The 17,642-nt window shown below is 43.4% G+C and overlaps 2 protein-coding genes across 2 annotated transcripts; both read right to left on the bottom strand.

Annotated features, from left to right (window-relative positions):
• Nucleotides 1-1,390: 1,390 nt before the first annotated feature.
• LOC135998243 (keratin, type I cytoskeletal 19-like) lies at nucleotides 1,391-6,522 on the bottom strand. Its single transcript, XM_065651403.1, has 8 exons — nucleotides 5,945-6,522; nucleotides 5,164-5,246; nucleotides 4,123-4,279; nucleotides 3,668-3,829; nucleotides 3,396-3,521; nucleotides 3,036-3,256; nucleotides 2,197-2,222; nucleotides 1,391-1,750 (listed from the first exon to the last, which is right to left on the bottom strand). Exons 1-8 carry the CDS (start codon nucleotides 6,452-6,454, stop codon nucleotides 1,722-1,724), a joined length of 1,314 nt encoding a protein of 437 aa, XP_065507475.1. The 5' UTR covers nucleotides 6,455-6,522; the 3' UTR covers nucleotides 1,391-1,721.
• A 4,064-nt stretch (nucleotides 6,523-10,586) lies between these two features.
• LOC135998252 (keratin, type I cytoskeletal 19) lies at nucleotides 10,587-14,999 on the bottom strand. Its single transcript, XM_065651415.1, has 8 exons — nucleotides 14,553-14,999; nucleotides 13,415-13,497; nucleotides 13,020-13,176; nucleotides 12,612-12,773; nucleotides 12,333-12,458; nucleotides 11,998-12,218; nucleotides 11,204-11,232; nucleotides 10,587-10,668 (listed from the first exon to the last, which is right to left on the bottom strand). The coding sequence occupies exons 1-8, from the start codon at nucleotides 14,997-14,999 to the stop codon at nucleotides 10,637-10,639; spliced, it is 1,257 nt and encodes a 418-aa protein (XP_065507487.1). The 3' UTR covers nucleotides 10,587-10,636.
• Between the last annotated feature and the right edge of the window lie 2,643 nt (nucleotides 15,000-17,642).

Below are 17,642 nucleotides of genomic sequence, written 5' to 3'. Positions count from 1 at the left end.
ACTGAACTTCCCAGCCTAGCGTAGCAGCTAATGTTCTATGAAATATTGCATCGAAATATAAATACATGGGTATGTACATAATATTACACGGAATAAAATGGATCTTTTGTTTCACGTGGCATCACTCAGTGGGATTCACAGCCTGGCTGGTGGTGAGACTGACAGTTCATGAGGCAGAAAAACCTCTGCCTTCTCCCTCACAGTTTCACCAAATATCACGCCATTGTGAAAAGCTGAATTGCATTATTTCTGGCAAGTAATACAAAGCAAAGGTGATCTGGCACGTAGGAAGCGCCTCCTCTGAAGCTCGGCCTTTCAAACTGGAAAAGCTGCCGCACAGTTTTCATCGACACACGGTGGGGATCCGTGGAAAAGACCAAAAACCCTAGTTCCAACCCAGACCTGGCTCTGCTTTGGCAGGCTGGGCATTCCAGGACCTGTTTGTAGCCACTGTGGAATCCAGAGTGCAGAATTTGAGTGCTGATCCGAGGAGAAAATCAAACCTTGTCAGCAGGTGGCACCAAGAGATGGTGACTTCTCCTTGCTCCCTGTAAACCTCTGGAACCGGGAGTTGTATTTGGCAGTCAAACTTGTTTTACCGAATTGGAACATGAAAAGCAATCTGAACTGAATTTACAGGCTGCAGTTTAAGTACAGGCAGAATATTTTGACACCTGCTTTATACAGGTAAATATCCTGTGACCATCACTTGTTGATTCAGCTCCTCCATCTGAAATGCGAACAGATATCTGCCTTTGGCTGTAGAATTTCTCTCTCTCTCTGCATCACACATTTAATAGTCACTTGATTTCCGGATCAGGAAAAAATGTAACTTGTACTGTTTGGTTTTTCTTTTCTGATAGATCGTGGTGTTGCTTTGCTGAAGTTTGCAAGAACCTGTTCTCAGTTGTTGCCAGTGAGAACATGAGCAGCGCGTTCCTGAGCTGGGCTGTACCCAGGACCTGCGGCCTCACTCGTGGCTGTAGTGTAGGGATTTATTTTTTTAAATGACAGAAAATAGAAGAGAGAAAAACAGTGACTCTAAGGAGGTTGGAAGGAAAATAAAATACTTAATTCTAGAAATGATATCATTTTTGTAGATAATGTTACGTGAATTGAAATACCCGGCGATGAGGCTAACGACGAATTTTCCAAACAGGTTATGTTAGCAATTTTTTACCAATATTAGCCTTAGATGCCTGGGAGAATCTAATGGCCCTTTATACCTGTCCATTTATCATAATCTTTATTATTATTATTAAAGTTATTGTTGTTGTTATCCACTGAGCATCTCTTGGTTTGGGTTAGGGGAAGCACTGTGTTGGGGAGGGTGTATGTGCGTGTGTGGCAATACCATACTGACTTCAAAAAAACAACATTAGACTGGATATATTTGCACAAGCAGAACAGAAACTTTATTGTGTAGGTTCTTTCTTAAGGAAACTCTATAGCTGACAGAAAACAAGCTCGTCATCTGACCCACAGAGCCAAATGATCATCTGGACAGGGAGAGCAGATTTGAGGAAAGACATCAAGCTTTTGCACGCTCTTGGATTACATTCTTGTGATTTGGTAAAAGTAAAAGGGTTTTTCTCTTAGCATTAGCCCATGTGTAGGCTGTTATGGTTCTATATGGTGTCAGATGCAAGAGGGGATTCAGTATTTTTTTATTAGACTCTCCTATCACAAACAGTAGTTCTTCCATCACCTTCCATGCTCCTTCAATGTCTTCCAGTGCTCACAGGTGCTGCTGTAGGAGGGAAAAAAAAAAAGAAAATCAACTAAGGAAAATAAAATACACTGGTAACACACTGAAGAGCTGTGTGATGGGGTTTTTTTATTTGTTTCCTCACAAGATCTTTTTCATATATCAAAGGGGGAACTGCCCTCAGGTATCTTAAGATATCATATTTAAGAGTGCACATTGCATATCAGATTTGTATTTATCTTGTATGTCGTGTGAATCAGCAGAGTAACTTAGGAATCTTTGGGAGATTTCTGTACTTTAGAATCCCATGAGGAGTTCATGCAATCGTTTTGGCAAGCTACTGGTTCCAAAAGTGCACATAAAATAAGATAAAGTATTGTTAACTTTGTCTCTAGATGATAAAGAATGTGGTCACTGCAGGATCTGTGCTAGCAGGAAGAAATCCTAAGTAAATCCTATTTTGTAAAAAAAATCAAAGTTTTTCTTACCGTTCTTAGGGTTCACTGCTGACATCCTGTAGAAAAGAAGAAATGTTTGGTTAGTGACCATCACTGACCCTGCTACTGAAACCACTGATCCACAGGAACCACAGCGTGCGAGCAGCCCTGATTTCACACGGCTGCTTTCAGTTGGTTCTCAGCTGTGCTAGTACTCGTAATATTGTGAAGGTGCTTTTGGCTTTCAAGGCCACTCCTACGTACTCACTAGGAAATACGAACAGCAGTCAGACCAGTTCCTGGTCCTGGTATGTCTCTATATACTCCTCAAAATGTCATGATATAGAAACAATATAAGGAGCTGATTCCTCCTCAGAAACCAAAAGTAATTCCATATGTAGATGAGAGGTGAGAAATGGGCACTAAAAGGCAGATTTTACTCAGGTAAGCTGTGGTCTGTACCAAGTTCTTTTCTAGCTGAGAGTACTGCTGTATGGCAAAAATTTTCACTTCTGAGCACAAGTGTAAAAAAACCAAGAGCTAAAGAAATACTGAGAACACATTTTTATAGGTTATCCCAGGCTGAAGGCAGCCTGGGGGCTGTGTAAGACAGACATGGAGCCTGGTGCCTTCTGTAATTCAATGTAGTCAAAATGGTTGCATTTATATTTTCAAATCATCAGCACAATTGATCTGGAGATTCAGCTCGAGTTACAGCAATGCCCGGGACTTTGCTGGGCATCTGTTTTGCCAGCACTCCAAAGCCTGCGTGTGCAGTGAATGTAATTAAGTAATCTGGAGTCAGCTTGACAACCACAAATTACCGCTTTACAATGTGTCATGTTATTAATCTTATCTAATCATCACGGGATTTGTATATAGTAACGTACAGAGAGTCCTGGCCCTCCAGCAGCTTGCGGTAGGTGGCGATTTCCTGCTCCAGGCGACTCTTGATGTCCATGAGCATCCTGTACTCGTGGTTCTGATTCTCCATGTCGCTTCGGAGTTCGCTCAGCTGCTCCTCAAGGCCGGTGATGAGGGCTTGAATCTGCGCCAGCTGTGCGCAGTATCGCGCTTCTGTGTCGCGCAGACTGGCTTCCAGTCCGGCTTTCTGAAGAAGAATATCACCAGAATAGGTTAGCACATAGATTTGTCCCAGAAAAGAAGAGTCAAAAGAGAGGCAAGACAGAAAGGGAGGAAGGGGAGAGTGTATTAGCGGTGACTTGTGATGTGCTTGGGATGCTCTGTACCATGCTGAGCTGCGACTGGAGCTCAATCTCCAGACCCTGGACCGAGCGTCTCAGTTCGATGATCTCCGATTTGCCGGTCTCTATCTCGGTTGTGTGGCTGGCTACTTCGTGGTTCAGCTGCTCAGTCTGAAACAGAAAAAAACAACTGTAAAATCACATATATAGTATAAAAAAAAAAAAAAATTGTTTTGAGAAAGGGAGGGCCCATCCCATCTGCTGGGGCAGTAGCAATGAGGTGATGCATCAGTTTGCTGTTTTTTGTGGGACTATACCTGAGTTACGAACCAGGCCTCAACATCTCTACGGTTCTTCTCAGCCAGAGCTTCATACTGTGCCCTCATCTCCGCGAGAATTCGGGTCAGGTCGACGCCAGGAGCAGCGTCAAGGTCCACGGTGACCGTTCCAGTTAGCTGGTTGGAATACTCTTTCATTTCCTGCATGGGCAGAAGGCAGAGGACACAACAAGATTAGACTCTCTCTTCTCAGGTACTTCCCGCCATCAGCAATCCATGCAGTGGGATGCGGTACTTTAATTATCGAGTATCATAGGTGAAACACTACTCTCTGTATACTCACACGCACACAGAGATATTTACATGTAACTTATGGAAAAACATCCTTGACACTCATATGTTGTTTCTTTTACTCAACATAGCTATCTTGGGAACCTGCCATGTGCTTATAAATTCCAAAGGGATGTGATTTCCTCTGTGCCCTGTTCCCTCACCTCCTCGTGGTTCTTCTTGAGGTAGGCCAGCTCCTCCTTCAGGTTCTCGATCTGCATCTCCAGGTCGGTTCTGGACAGGGTCAGCTCGTCCAGGACCCTGCGCAGCCCGTTGATGTCGGCCTCCACATTCTGGCGCAAGAACAACTCATTCTCGTACCTGCAGTTTGAGAAAGAAACAAGCGCTGGAATATGTGCAAGTTTGTGTTCAGTAGAGCCACAAACCTATGAAATTTTATATTGAATGTAGGAGGAACTGTGGGCTATAAATGAAGACATATATGTTGAAAACAAGTGTAAAGGGAGCAAAGATGGTTTTTTTCCAACATCCAGCTATGACGTATGAAATACATGCATTGCCATCTGATTTTATTCTTAAGGAATACATGGCATTTCACTTTGCAGAATCTAAGAATGATTATCAGCGCCAACAGAAAAGCTGTCACACAGGACAGTCGGTTTGCAGTGTCCTCTCACATTTGGTGTGAAGGAAAGCACAGGTTCTAGGACTCTAGAGGAGAAAATGTAATCCTGCAGGTACTTCACTGCAAGATTAATCAGTTGCACAATTCCTTTATCGTCTTTTCAGTGGTGTCTAATGTGCCGCTGAGTCCATCACCTGGGTAAGCCCCAAATTACTCCCTACTGGAACCAAACAGTGACCTCTTCACACCACTCTGTTCATTTTAAGTGAAAAGCCCAACCTGTTCTTGTCGTCTTTCCCCCTGTGATTCAGGCTGGTAAAAACAGTTAAGAGCATCACTGAAAAACTAAGACATGAGCTGTACTTGGTTGTGTGAACAGCTCAGTGATTTGGATACTGTGTTCTCTCAGCTTTATATTCCCAGCTGATCCTTCATCACATTGAATGTGTTTGCCAGGGGTTTTGTCATCAGAAGTTATAAAGGAAAAATACCTATCCATAATTTCAAAATGTGTCCTTCAGTGACCGGAGAACTTTATTTTCTAGATAAAAAGTAATACTAAACTTCAAAAAACTTTTTTGAGAGAGGGAGCAGACAAATGTGCTCCAGGTAAACTTACTTCATTCTGAAGTCGTCTGCAGCCAGCCTGGCGTTGTCCATCTCCAGAACCACTTTGGAATTGTCCACAGTAGCTGCAAGGATCTGGCCATTAAGAAACACAGAAAAAAGATCCTGTGAATATTGGTGAAGTATCATGGTCCTGAGTACACAGTAAGTAGTTATTGAGGCTGTAAACTGCCAAAGAAGGTACAAAGAAATGGACCCTTGTGGTGTCACTGGTTAAACCTGATTTTTGGAAAGCAATAGCCATTTCCATCTGTTATGTTGCTCTTTGGTCACACTGTAATTCTTACCACTTCTATAGAGAAAAAACCAAAAATGCTACACTCTTTCACATTCCATATGCAAATCAGAGAGCTGAGATACCTTTGTGTAACACAAATTAGAAACACAATTAGAAAATAGATTTGTACAACACCTGATCTTATCTGTAGCTAGGAGGATTATTTTTCCAGCCTTTGAGGCCTACCCGTCACATTCTTTATTACTTGACTGAATAAATGTATTGATAATTCTAAACACATTTAGCCATGTTTTGCTAACTTTTAGTGCAATCATTTTAATTTCAACAAACATCACATTTTCAGGTTAACATATTGGGTTTTTCAACTGAGAAAAATCTACTCTTTTCTGCTAGAATGCTCATGACCACAACGTATTTGAGGTTGAGGAATCCAATATTTATTTTGTAATTACTTTAGCTTATTTTAAAGACGTGGAATATGCAGTTCCACAATTCTAATACATTCTTATAACTCCTCTACATATGAACGTCATACCTTGTCTCGGAGATCTTCGATCATCTTGTAGTAATTACTGTAGTCCCGAGCTGGGCTGGTGGGAGCTTGCTTCTGATACCACTCTCGGATTTTGACTTCTAAATCTGAGTTGGCCTCTTCCAGCGCTCGTACCTTGGCCAGGTACGAAGCCAGACGGTCGTTCAGATTCTGCATGGTTATCTTTTCATTTCCAGAGATAAGGCCATCGCCACCACCACAGGTAGCACCAATATCAAAGGCTCCACAAAAGCCAGACCCTCCACCAAAGCCAGACCCTCCACCAAAGCCACCATAGCCTCCTCCATAGCTACAACCAAACCCATATCCACCTCCTCCAGAGCTGATACACCTAGCTGAGGAGATGGAGATGCCCCTGCCACCAGATCCTCCGTGGATGCTCGGAGCTCGGCAGGTTCCTCCTGCTCGCACCGAGGACAGGCGAGCGCTGCCACCAGCCCCAAAGCCACCGCCGTAGGTGGAGGAAGAGCTGTGCACGATGGAGGTGGCCATAGCTGCGGCACAGGAAGGCGCTGAGCTCAGTTATTCAGCTTGATGTGGAAGAGGGAAGGATGTGTGTTCGCTGCCCTTGCGCTGCTTTTATAGCCACAAAAGAGGGTGTTCGGAGAAAAACCCAACCTGCAGCCCTCCCTCCAAAATTTCTCCTCCCTAGAGGTGAGGCCAATTATGATGACATGCCTCATAAATGGAGCTGGCTGCACATCTCAGGGGCTTGGGCTTTCTTTTTTTAATTAAACAAAAGGGGTGATTCAGATGAGTGTTTTTTTCTCCAGGCTATACTTCTGAAACTTGGAATTTACTTCTCTGACATTTAAGAATGGAAAAACAAAGTGAGTTCAACCACACCCATATACCCATTTACAGCAATCGCCATGACTATTTTAAGAAAATCAACCTTTTCTAAAAATGAAGTTTAAGTAAAATTCTCCTTTCATTGTAAAATGTATAATCATCAGTTCGTCTCACCACTATTTCTTCTTTTCTATCCATATTTTTTCCCCTTAATAAATTGGAATTGGATTCGGTATGTTCTTATTCCTGCTCTTTGCTTGGAACTAATATTTAGATTTTAGAGTCTGAATTTTTAGTACAAAAAGCATATAATCATAGCATTGCCTGAGGAACAATTAGCATCCTTCAATGTACAAGGGGGAGTGGGCACAGTTGATTTCCTAATGTTTGTGAAACAGTCCAGAAGGGTCATACAAGATTGAAATAATTGAGTTAAAAGAAGAAATGTGAGATGACTAAGTTCTTGTTACTTTTGGAAAAAGTAAACAAATTTGGTTTCAGACGAAACTGTTCAGACAGCAATAAATGCGTTTAATGCCGGTATGCACTATGAAATGAAGTAATTTTTGAAAAGAAGATTGGAGAAGCACTTAGAAGAGTTGTCTTAATCCGTCATTTAAAGTGGGAGTCTGAAACACCAGTATATTTCAAATCTCATGGTTTCCTAGTGAAATTCAAAAGGCTGTAATAAACACAGCTCAGTTCAATGCTGCATAATGACGCGAAAACATATTTGGGAGATTTTTAAGGGGTATTAAGTGGTTGTTTACCCTGCTGGGTGTGTCAGCGGGGCTGGTGTGTGGCAATAGCGTGGGGCTGGAAGCAAAGCCCCCTTGTCTTTGTTCCATTGTTCCCATGGAAGCCACAGGGAGCACTTGAAGAAGTCGGGGTGTGGTAAGAGAATAAATCGATGGTGAGGCACAGAATGGTTTAGCGAAACGGGGGGCTGAGAGGAGGGGGAAAAGCAGGGACGAAGTGAAGGCAGGAGGAACTTTCTCTGGTCTAGTTCGGAAGCACCAAAATTAGTTTAAAATCAAACCTCAAAATAACGAAGAAAAATCACGTTTGCTAACAACATAGTAAGGAGAGCTTTGGTTTTAGCACAGTTTTTGACGGCACACATCAACAGAAAATGAGCTTAAAATTCAGGAGGGATGATTTCAGATAAACTGAGGCTCATACGAGTTGTTGGAATAAACTGAGGGGTTTTCTCAGATTTACAGGTGAGACTTTAATGCAGCGTCAGGGAAACACGCAGCCCTTTTACCAGGAGGAGATGTGTGCTTGGGAGGGAAGAAACAGCAGAAATCTGGCTGTGATAGGCAGCTGAACAGCCTGGTTCTGAGAATGTCCACCGGTTCTTCAGCTGATCAGAAGACACAGGGTGTTTCACAGCTGTGGAAACATGTTTCAAACCGAATCTGGAGCTTTGCCACGGCAGTTTAGTTTTGCTGTGGGGCAGATTAATGGTTCTGCTTCGCTTGCCAGATCTGTGTATCTCCAAGAGTTGGTATCTCCAGAGACACGTTCAGACAAACTCTCCTAAAGATAAAAAAGTTTCTTTGAGACCCCAGTAATGGAAATATCCTGAGGTGTGCATGCTGTTCAACTCTGAGTGATCCCACAAGAAGCGAGATCAAATTCAATTTAAAAAAATTGCAAAACTGCTTCTAGAAAACAGCAGAAACTTTAACAGGAAACTTTGGGGATTTTCTCATTGAGCCATCTTTCACTCAGTCTTTATAACTTCTTTGGAAGCTCGGTGGTGAAATACACGTTGCTGCTTCTTAAAGTGCCCTGTGTGTTATTCTAGATTGTTATCGGGTGAACACTTGTAAAAATCAGATAGCAGATATCAAGCCGCTTCTTTCCTGTAGAATATTTACCTTTGCGAAAAATAAAAATAAATCAAGCAGCCAATACAGATTATGTCCTACAATATAATTCAGGAAACCATAGCAGTGGGGATTCTGTGGCTTTTTCCATTTTCTGTAAACCATCAAACTCTATTCTTCAGGGTGTGTCCCCCATGATCAAAAGCCTGTAAATGCAGAGGGCAGCACTTGCAGACCTGAGGCTGATCCTGCCTTCGTCATCCTCACTATTCGTTCTTTCATATTAAACAACTACTTCTAAATAGTTCCTAACATTTAACTAGAAATCATCAGTAGTATTTTCAAACCAAAAGAGAATCCAAGGAAAGGTGCCTCAATGGGGCACTGTGAAGTTTGGAGGTGGTTGGTTATGGATTATTTATTGTGAAGTTTGGAGGGGGTTGGTTATGGATTATTTCTTGCAGCTTGCTTCAGTCGCTGTGCTTCACAGGTATTGTCCTAAAGAGGAAAAACCTTCACTTTGGAGACCCAGCTTACGAACATCAGCTCTTCTGGTGAGAGGGAAATGGTAAACGTGTCTGTACCTCTGCGCTGAGAGCAGACTGCTGCGTATTCAGAATTCACTCACGCTACTTATTTATCTTGTCCTCTTCTCTCTGTCTCTTTGCTGATTCTCACTTTTCGTGGCTGGTTTTCTTTCCTGTCACAGTTTTTCCCTGTCATAGCGAAGCCACTGCCTAATGCTCCCATGCGAGGTTTCCAGAGGGTAAACTGGGGTTGTCTGTCAGTGCTTGACAAGTGATGCTGACGGCTCACCTGAGTCACTGCTGAGCAAACCCGGGCACCAGTGCCCCTTGAATTGAATTGAATTGAATCGGATTGAAGTGAATTGAATTGCCCAACCTTGGCAGAGCAGGCCCACAGCTTGGGGACGCTCCTTGCTGTGCAAACACTTCATTAATCTGTTATGGACATCTGGTTATGAACAAAGGTGAAATAATTATTCCCTCCCAAGTCCAAGGAGAGAAATGTTGAAGGAATTGACAGTGTCCCCCTGAAACAGGCTGCGAGGTGATCTGCTCTGGGGGTGCAGGGTTGGGTACCTTTATTCTGGGCACACTCGCTGTGATTTTGCGCTCAGCTGAGCAGCCCCGTGCCTGTTGTAGCAGCGGGAGGTGGGAATGTCATCGTTAGGCTACAGCCTTTTAGCACAAACCCTGAAGAGTTTCCTTGGCTGGAAGCTTGCAGAGGGACGGTTGGAAATGAAATTTCTGATTTCTGGGGCCCCAGCTAAAAGTGATGACATTTAGAATTTCAGCTAGGATAACATCCTTTCAATGGTGTAAGAACAAAGGTGGCGAAAATTTATGCTAAAGGTTTGTTGCCTCTATATGAACTAGGAAAGCGAGTGAAGAAATCTCACGACTGTTTCTCTCTCCTATTTCCGTAGCAGTTTTCTTCAAATAATTTTAGCAACTATATATTTTACCCTAATAAAATGTCTCCAATCCTTTGCTTCTTACAGAATCACTTCTCCATGTTACTGGTCTTCAGAGCGCACAGCGTTGTTAGAAACGTAGGTCACTCTTGTACTCCCTGCTCCAAGGGGCTGAGGTTGTTGTCGTTTCCATACTCAGAGCTCGTGCCAGCACAAGGAGCTGGTAGAAATGGGAGCTGGAGCTCAAGTCACCCACCCTCAGCCACTGGAGCATTAATGTGTCGGGGCGGCTGGCTCACTATTTCCTGCCTGATTAAACCTGAACTTCAGGAACAGTTTCACAACAACACAAAAGAATGCAAGAAGATCATCTTTATTAGAGTAGATACAGCAATTCAGTACATGAGAGAGCTAGGAATAATTGAAAAGCTAACCCAATTAGCAAACTAAACACCACTACGTGAATGAATCTACCTAAAATTTGTGTGGCCAACAATTTTCCGTGCTTTAACATAGTCATTTCCACCAGTTGTCAGTGATTCCATTTCAATTCCTGTGTGTTGTTTGCTTTCTCTCCTTTTGGAGATGACATTCGGAGGACGTTCAGTACTATTTTCCATCTGCCAGGTTCTCTCTTTTGTCTACAACAATATGGAGAGAAAGAACAGCAATGACTGAAGTGTAACACACGAGACCACTCCGCAACGGGCACTGAGCTTAGTTTATGTCTCATCTCATTCCCCTCTCTCAGAAGGTTTTTTCTTCATAGTCCTGATTTGAATCATACATCTCTTTTACAATACAGCTGACCTTTAAAAGCTCAAGGCAAGTTTTACTTGCAGGTTCATGCAATTCCCCTGAGCTGGCCAAGCTTAAATTTCTTGTATCCTTTTCATCTGGGGAAATGATTAAGCATTTTGTGCTTTCCTTTGCCTTTCCTGTAGCATAGTCTGAGATTTTCTTCTGATGTCTATAGCATTGTGTAATGACTGAACTTTGTGAAATTCTTGTCAGAGTCGTCATTTGTTACTGATTAGATTTTTTTCTGTGACACAAATTGGTGCAGCAGCCCAGTCTCTAGAAAGGACACAACTACCATAGAGTATGTGTATTTCTTTTTCGAAAATAAAACTTCTTTGACTCCTAAAGGTTTCCTGAAAGACAAAGAATTCTTACCGGCAGTTCCAGAAAGGGAGCCAAACAACCTGTAGAACAAAGAGATAACGGTTGAAAAGAGAGGTAACACAACAAATGCTGCATGACATGAGCATGTATGAAAGCAAATTCTCTTTTGTATGTAGTATAGAAGAGATGGTCGTGTCCTTGCTCTCCCTCTCAGCTCAGGAGGAGGAATTGTTGTGGGGAATATATTTTGAAACAACTGCAGTGGGAAAAGACAATTACGGAAAAGAAAGAATAGAGGAAATCGAAACCTTTCAACTCCAACCTCACTTTTTTGTTCTAGGCTACAAGATATTTCCCTCCTTGAGGTTGTGTGTGAAATGCCAGGTTGCTGTGCTCCCAGCGACCAGGTCACGGAACGGCTGCCTGAAAACAGCTTGTCTGCTTCACTTCTCTTCGGAATATTTTTGTCTACACTGATTCCTATGAGGCAAGAGCTGTTTAACTGGTAACAGAAGGTTTATGGGAATTTGGCGTTAATTCTTACATTCGGTAAAACATCACTAACTGCACTAATGTCTTGAATGTCGAGCAGCTAATGATTAGTTATCACTTCATCTGTTAGTTGCATTTAATCTTTTGTGCAGCTTGTCAGTTTGCCTTTTTGTTCAGAAACTTTGCGATGTACTTAATGCAAAGGGGAATAGTTACATTTCTAGCTTCACCGTGGCCCAGAAAAATTAATTTTAGATCTCCAGGAGTATTCAAAGTTGTGTTTACCATGGTGCTGTGGTCAGACTTCATGAGGCTGAGCAAAAAGGTTTTCTGCAGCGAGCAGATTTACTTACTGGGACTCCTGCCCCTCCAGGAGCTGTCGATAAGTAGAGATCTCTTGCTCCAGCCGAGTCTTGATGTCCATGAGGATCTTGTACTCGCTGTTCTGGCGCTCCATGTCAGCCCGGAGCTCGGCCAGCTGCGCCTCCACGTTGCTGATGAGGCCCTGGACCTGCGTCAGCTGCGCCCCGTAACGCCCTTCGGTGTCGGCCAGTGTGCCTTCCAGTGCCGCTCTCTGAAAGCACAAGGGGGAAACCACAAAAACGTCGCCGCCAGCTGCGGGGCCGAGGGGAATATGGGCCCATTTCAGCACTGGGTGGGGTTGGCGCAGCATGAATTTCATCGTTACCGTGCTGAGCTGGGACTGAAGTTCTATCTCCAGCCCTTGGAGGGTGCGTCTCAGGTCGGCGACTTCGGACTTGCTGCTCTGGAGTTGTTCGGTGTTGACAGCTACTTCGCGGCTCAGCTCTTCGGTCTGAAACAGGGAAACACTACATGAGAAATATGGAGCCTCTAGGTAGAGGCCATAAGGCTTTCGCAGATGTTTTCTGAGTGTTTTAATAATTATTTTGTTTCTCTCATGGATATTTTTTTGGTTAGTATCTGTACAGCATGGAGTTTTTTCTACCTTGTTGTTGAACCAGGCCTCAGCGTCCTTCCTGTTCTTCTCAGCCATGTGTTCATACTGGTCTCTCATCTCAGCCAGGATCTTGGTCAGGTCGATGCCTGGAGCAGAGTCCAGTTCAACATTGACCTGACCGGCTACTTGCCCACCCAGGGCGCTCAATTCCTGTGTGGACAGGGCAGAGGAACACAAAAGAGGGTACGATCATAAACTGAAAACATTGTCAACCTTCCGTTCTTTCTTCAAGGGCCAAGGTCTGTCTGGCTCCCCTTAAATACTTGCAGGGGTATCTTTAGTTCCCCAGCCTGCACAGAAATCTTTTCTTCGCTGTTGGGGAGCCCAGGGCAATTGTGAGGGACTCCATATTTCCAAATGTCGTTTTCAAATGTGTTTCTTGTTTTTTTTTTTTACCTCCTCGTGGTTTTTCTTTAGGTAAGCCAGCTCCTCCTTTAAGCTTTCGATCTGCAGCTCCAGGTCTGTCCTGGCCAGGGTGAGCTCGTCCAAGACCCTGCGCAGGCCGTTGATATCGGCCTCCACGCTCATGCGCAGACCTTGCTCTGTTTCAAACCTTAAAAAAGCAAAACAAAACTATTTAGCTCAGCTGAATTAGTCCAGCACAATTTTCTGTGGTGTAGGTGGTGCCTCTAGCAAACACATAAAGGGCCGAACTGCAACAACAGGCTCAAACTAGTTTTCTTACAGTGATTTTATAGGCATTTCTTTCTTTTCTAAATAGCCACTGGCTTTTGGCTCAACAAGGACTTTTGCCTGCTCAAGGGACCTTTTGCCTTTCAGAAATTACTCACTTGGTTTTGAAGTCGTCAGCAGCCAGCCGGGCATTGTCAATCTGCAGGACAATCCTGGAGTTGTCCATAGTGGCATCAAGGATCTACAAACAAGGAGAGTTCATTGCTGAGGCTGAAACGACTAAGTTATCTTCTTTCCTGAGCTGAAGATGAAAGAGTTAAGATTCTGTTTCATCCATAGCTGCACCAATTAAAAGTGTATTTTATTTGGTTCTCAGCAGGAAAGCGAAAAAAATCCTAAAAGGAGAAAATCTGATTGCTGGTTCTGCCTTTACAGGAGCTCAGTTTTTCCAATCAGTGGAGAATGTGAATGGGTTGGAGCGAGGAGACAGTAAATGTGTGGGAGCGGTCGTGAACTCCAAGCTGAACTGTGAAAACCGAACCTCAAGTTTTCTTTCATTGATTTACATGGTTTAATCAGCTACTACCGGTGTGCTCCGGGGTGTGTATCATCCCAAAGCGATTTGTTATCAGGTACCCATGGGCTATTGGGGCAAATCTGCATTTATAGATGGGATTGATTACTTCATGTCTGCCTCTTCCTTCTTCCAGAAGCCAAATGTTTCATCACTCTTAATTTGATACCAAGATCAAGTAAATGAAATGTAGTAGATAAATAAATGTATGGTGATGAAATCTTGAGCTGCTATTTTCACATTTACAAAATTGTACTTAACCAGTTTTTATTTTTACCATTAAAGCCATGTGTATGTGCCTCTGAAGTATTTCAAGCTATATGGCAGGTAACAGATTACAGAGTTAGGCAGGTTGCTGTCATTGTTTGGCTGTCCTTATATTTATCAGTACATATATGGTCATATATATATAAACTGGTCATATATGTGCATATATATGCATTATTAAAAGCAAATGTTATCAGATAATTAAATACTTGGGCATCTCAGACTAACTGTTTTGTACATTCTCTTACCTAACATTTTAAAAAGTAGATAATTCCATACTGATAAATTACTTTATCCACCCCGCCCAATCATTACATATCCATTTCATCTTCCTCTCCTTTCCATAAACTGCAATGCCCTCTGGGTGTTTTCCTAGTGAAGTTTTTCTCTTTAGGTTTTTATGCTTCCTTCTTAAGTGCGAATCTAAGATAATTTTATTAAATATTAACACCTACCTTGTCTCGAAGGTCTTCAATAGTCTTGTAATAAGGACTGTAGTCCCGAGCTGGGCCTGGCCCTTGCTTTTGGTACCAGTCTCGGATTTTAATTTCAAGATCAGCGTTCGCCTCTTCCAGTGCCCGCACTTTGTCCAGGTAGGATGCCAGGCGCTCGTTCAGGCTTTGCATAGTGGCCTTTTCATTTCCCGAGAGGAGCCCATCGCCGCTACCCAAACCAGCACCGAAGCCACCACTAAAGCTGCTAAAACTGCTTCCATACCCACCACCCAGGCCACCTCCTAGGCCAGAAGAGACAAATCTGGCAGAAGACACTGACACACCCCTGCCACCAGATCCCCCGTGGATGCTCGGAGCCCTAAAGCAACCCCCCCCAAAACGGAGCGAGGAGCCCCCAGGCCCCCCTGCCCCAGAGGAGCTGCTTTGCCTGAAGCTGTAACTGGCCATGGCAGGAACACCAAGGACACGACCCAAGCTGCAGCGCCCGCCGTTGGCGATCCCGAGGCAGGAGTGTGTGCTCCGTCCCCCACCCCACCTTTTTTATCCCTCTGACAATGGGAGTTGTCTCCAGAATGTGTTATCTGAGACCCATGGAATTTGTCAGCCATAAACCTGCCGACACGGCGATTCCTGTTATTGGTCACTCGCTCTCAAGTGGGCTGTTTCCTTCCCAAATACCTTCACCCACAGGAGCTCATTCCCCCCCCCGCCAACCGCTGCCTTTTGAAGCAGAAGGTGGGATTCAGAGGCGTCACCCCGCTGAGGGGAGTGTTCACAAATCTAGTTAGAGTTTACCTACTGGAAACTAAAGCGCTGGGAGCACACAGCCCCACTGCAACCAGCGCTGCGGCCACGGCTTCTCATGTAATCTCGGGAAAGAGTTTAATACTGACTAAGTAATTGGTAGACTGATAACAGAGCTCAAAAGGAGCCCAGATGGTGAACAATATGTGTGGACCTTGACAAAACAAGTTCCCACCCCTCTGTTTTCCTGATTTCCCTTGAGAAAAATTCTTCTTCCAGCAGTATCATTTTCACTGTTTCTTTCTTTGCTCTCGGTTCCTTTTGGGCTGGCAGTAGAAGAGAGAGTCTGGCAGAGAGCATACCTTGTCTGGTTTTCTAAAGAAACAAGAATCCTTCTCAGGGACTGTAATTGTACTGGAGCATTAAACTTCCCTGCATACCTGGGGAGCGAGCAACAACAGAAACAAATGTCTAATTATATGGTTAGCCCTTTCATTGCTTCTAAAAGAGGGAAGTAAACATAAGAAACACAATCACGCAGTCGTCTGGTCTTTGAGATTTGTGAAAATCTTCTTCCTAAAATGTTTAAGTCCTCTGTTATCCAAGATGCGTTTTCCAAAGCAATGTTGCTTTTGTTACTGCAAGCTCCTCCATGAGCATCCCTACCAAAGGAGTGGATGTGCACATCTTTTCTTCCACCCTCTTTCTCTTGCCACCCGTTGCTCCCTGCAAACCTCTGGGACTCCCCAGGAGAACTGTTTCAAAGAAAGAAAAGCATTTGCAGCTTGCAAGGAGCAACCAGACCTGGGCAGAAGTTCTGCCACCTGCAAGTGGTTCCCCTAAACAGAACTTTTGGAGCACAAGGTGCACGCCGTGATGTTTGAATGTGAAATCCATTTAATACCAAAGTGAAGAATTAAAGATAAGCCAAAGGAAATGCGTGCTCTGTGTGAGGGCCTGTCTGGTCTTTTTATACCCATAAAAATGCGCCAGGTATTTCAGACCACACATTAGCTCTTTGTGAAAAGAGGAATGTCAAACTTGAGGGCAAATGCAGGGAGAGTGAAAGAACAAATACACCAGCTGGAAGGCGGCCAAGGCACCTGTATCAACAGCCCCATTGCTCTGGGTCTAATTAGGAGGTTGTATCAGAAAGAGGAATTCTGCGGTGACTCAGGTACAGAATCTATCACTTGATATAGACAACGTATGTTCCGTACGTGACCTGGCTGTGATGCTGCGGTCCAGGGGCATCCCAGCTGAGTTCTTTCTGCATTCACAGTAAACCTGTACAGCCTTTCCCAGGACGTACGGAGGACACCTCTGCCTGCCGAGACACACTGGTCATTCCTGCTGTAGATCAGAATGTCCTGTTCAGCTCCGGGTAGGAAAAACCTGCCCAGCAGGTAACCGTTCCAAGTCCTGTCAATAGGGGAAATAATAGTATCAGAAAGTTACAGTCTGCCTGCAGATAGAAAGCTACAGAAGAACAGTTATTTGATTGTTAAATATTAAATTCCGTAGTTAGAGCATAAAAAACATAAGTCCATGTGCTTTTCTTCACTGAACAGAAATGCAAGCATCTTAAAGGAGAACAAACACCAGTATATTCTGATTTGTCTCCTGCTGCAAACCTGAATCTGTACTCTGTGTTTCCAGAAAGGTTTTGATTTTCTTTTGACTTCACATCTTTCTTTCACCTCAGTGGCTGCATGTGTTTGATTTTGTTGGGACTCCATTAAGGTGATAACATGTACTTCAATGCTTGGAAAAGCCTTTAGTATGGCAAAGTATTTACTCAAGAAATAAAGGGCTTTTATCATTCTGTGTAGGCCTTGTATCTCCCACTACAATCAGCCAAGTTTATTGCAGGGTCAGCTTTTCCCTAATGGAAATGTAAGGAATGGTGAGCAAAGGGAATTTCCTTTATCTGAAACTTCTCTGAGGGTGCGTAGATGACCAGTAGATGACCACAATTCCACAAATGCTTCTATGGACAAATGAGGAAAGTCGGGTTATTATTCTGAATTTACCTTTTAAATCTTTAAGTGTTTGCCCCTTCTGATAATTCTTCCTTTCTACCTCTGCTTTCATCAGTGAAAATGTGCTTCTTGTCTCCTTCATATGCGTATTTTTGGTCCTCATCTCTTGCTTATCAAAACTTTGGCCACCCCGCAGGTCATTTCATATGCCCTCTTGAAATCACGATTTGTATGTTTTTTTTCTCCTGTTGAAGATCATAGGCATGAAACCTTTGAATTTCTTTAATTGAAACACAAAATTTTCTATTTTTGCTTTAAACTTCCTTGTCGGAAGAACCAACAATAACAAGAACTGATGTGCAGC

This window comes from Caloenas nicobarica, chromosome 24 (assembly GCF_036013445.1).
Source record: "Caloenas nicobarica isolate bCalNic1 chromosome 24, bCalNic1.hap1, whole genome shotgun sequence".
Classification (NCBI taxonomy): domain Eukaryota; kingdom Metazoa; phylum Chordata; class Aves; order Columbiformes; family Columbidae; genus Caloenas; species Caloenas nicobarica.
The sequence above is the reverse complement of the archived record's forward strand: the minus strand, read 5'-3'. Positions and strand labels throughout refer to the sequence as shown.

Bases quoted from the DNA above. Each gene is read 5' to 3' on its own strand.
- LOC135998252 (XM_065651415.1), bottom strand. From the start codon at position 14,999: ATGGCCAGTTACAGCTTCAGGCAAAGCAGCTCCTCTGGGGCAGGGGGG. The intron at 12,774-13,019 runs GTAAAAAAAAAA...CTGTCCACACAG, and splicing joins TAAAGAAAAACCACGAGGAG to GAATTGAGCGCCCTGGGTGG. The intron at 12,459-12,611 runs GTAGAAAAAACT...TCCCTGTTTCAG, and splicing joins AGGCCTGGTTCAACAACAAG to ACCGAAGAGCTGAGCCGCGA.
- LOC135998243 (XM_065651403.1), bottom strand. From the start codon at position 6,454: ATGGCCACCTCCATCGTGCACAGCTCTTCCTCCACCTACGGCGGTGGC. The intron at 4,280-5,163 runs GTAAGTTTACCT...CTCAAACTGCAG, and splicing joins GCAGACGACTTCAGAATGAA to GTACGAGAATGAGTTGTTCT. The intron at 3,522-3,667 runs GTATAGTCCCAC...TTTCTGTTTCAG, and splicing joins AGGCCTGGTTCGTAACTCAG to ACTGAGCAGCTGAACCACGA.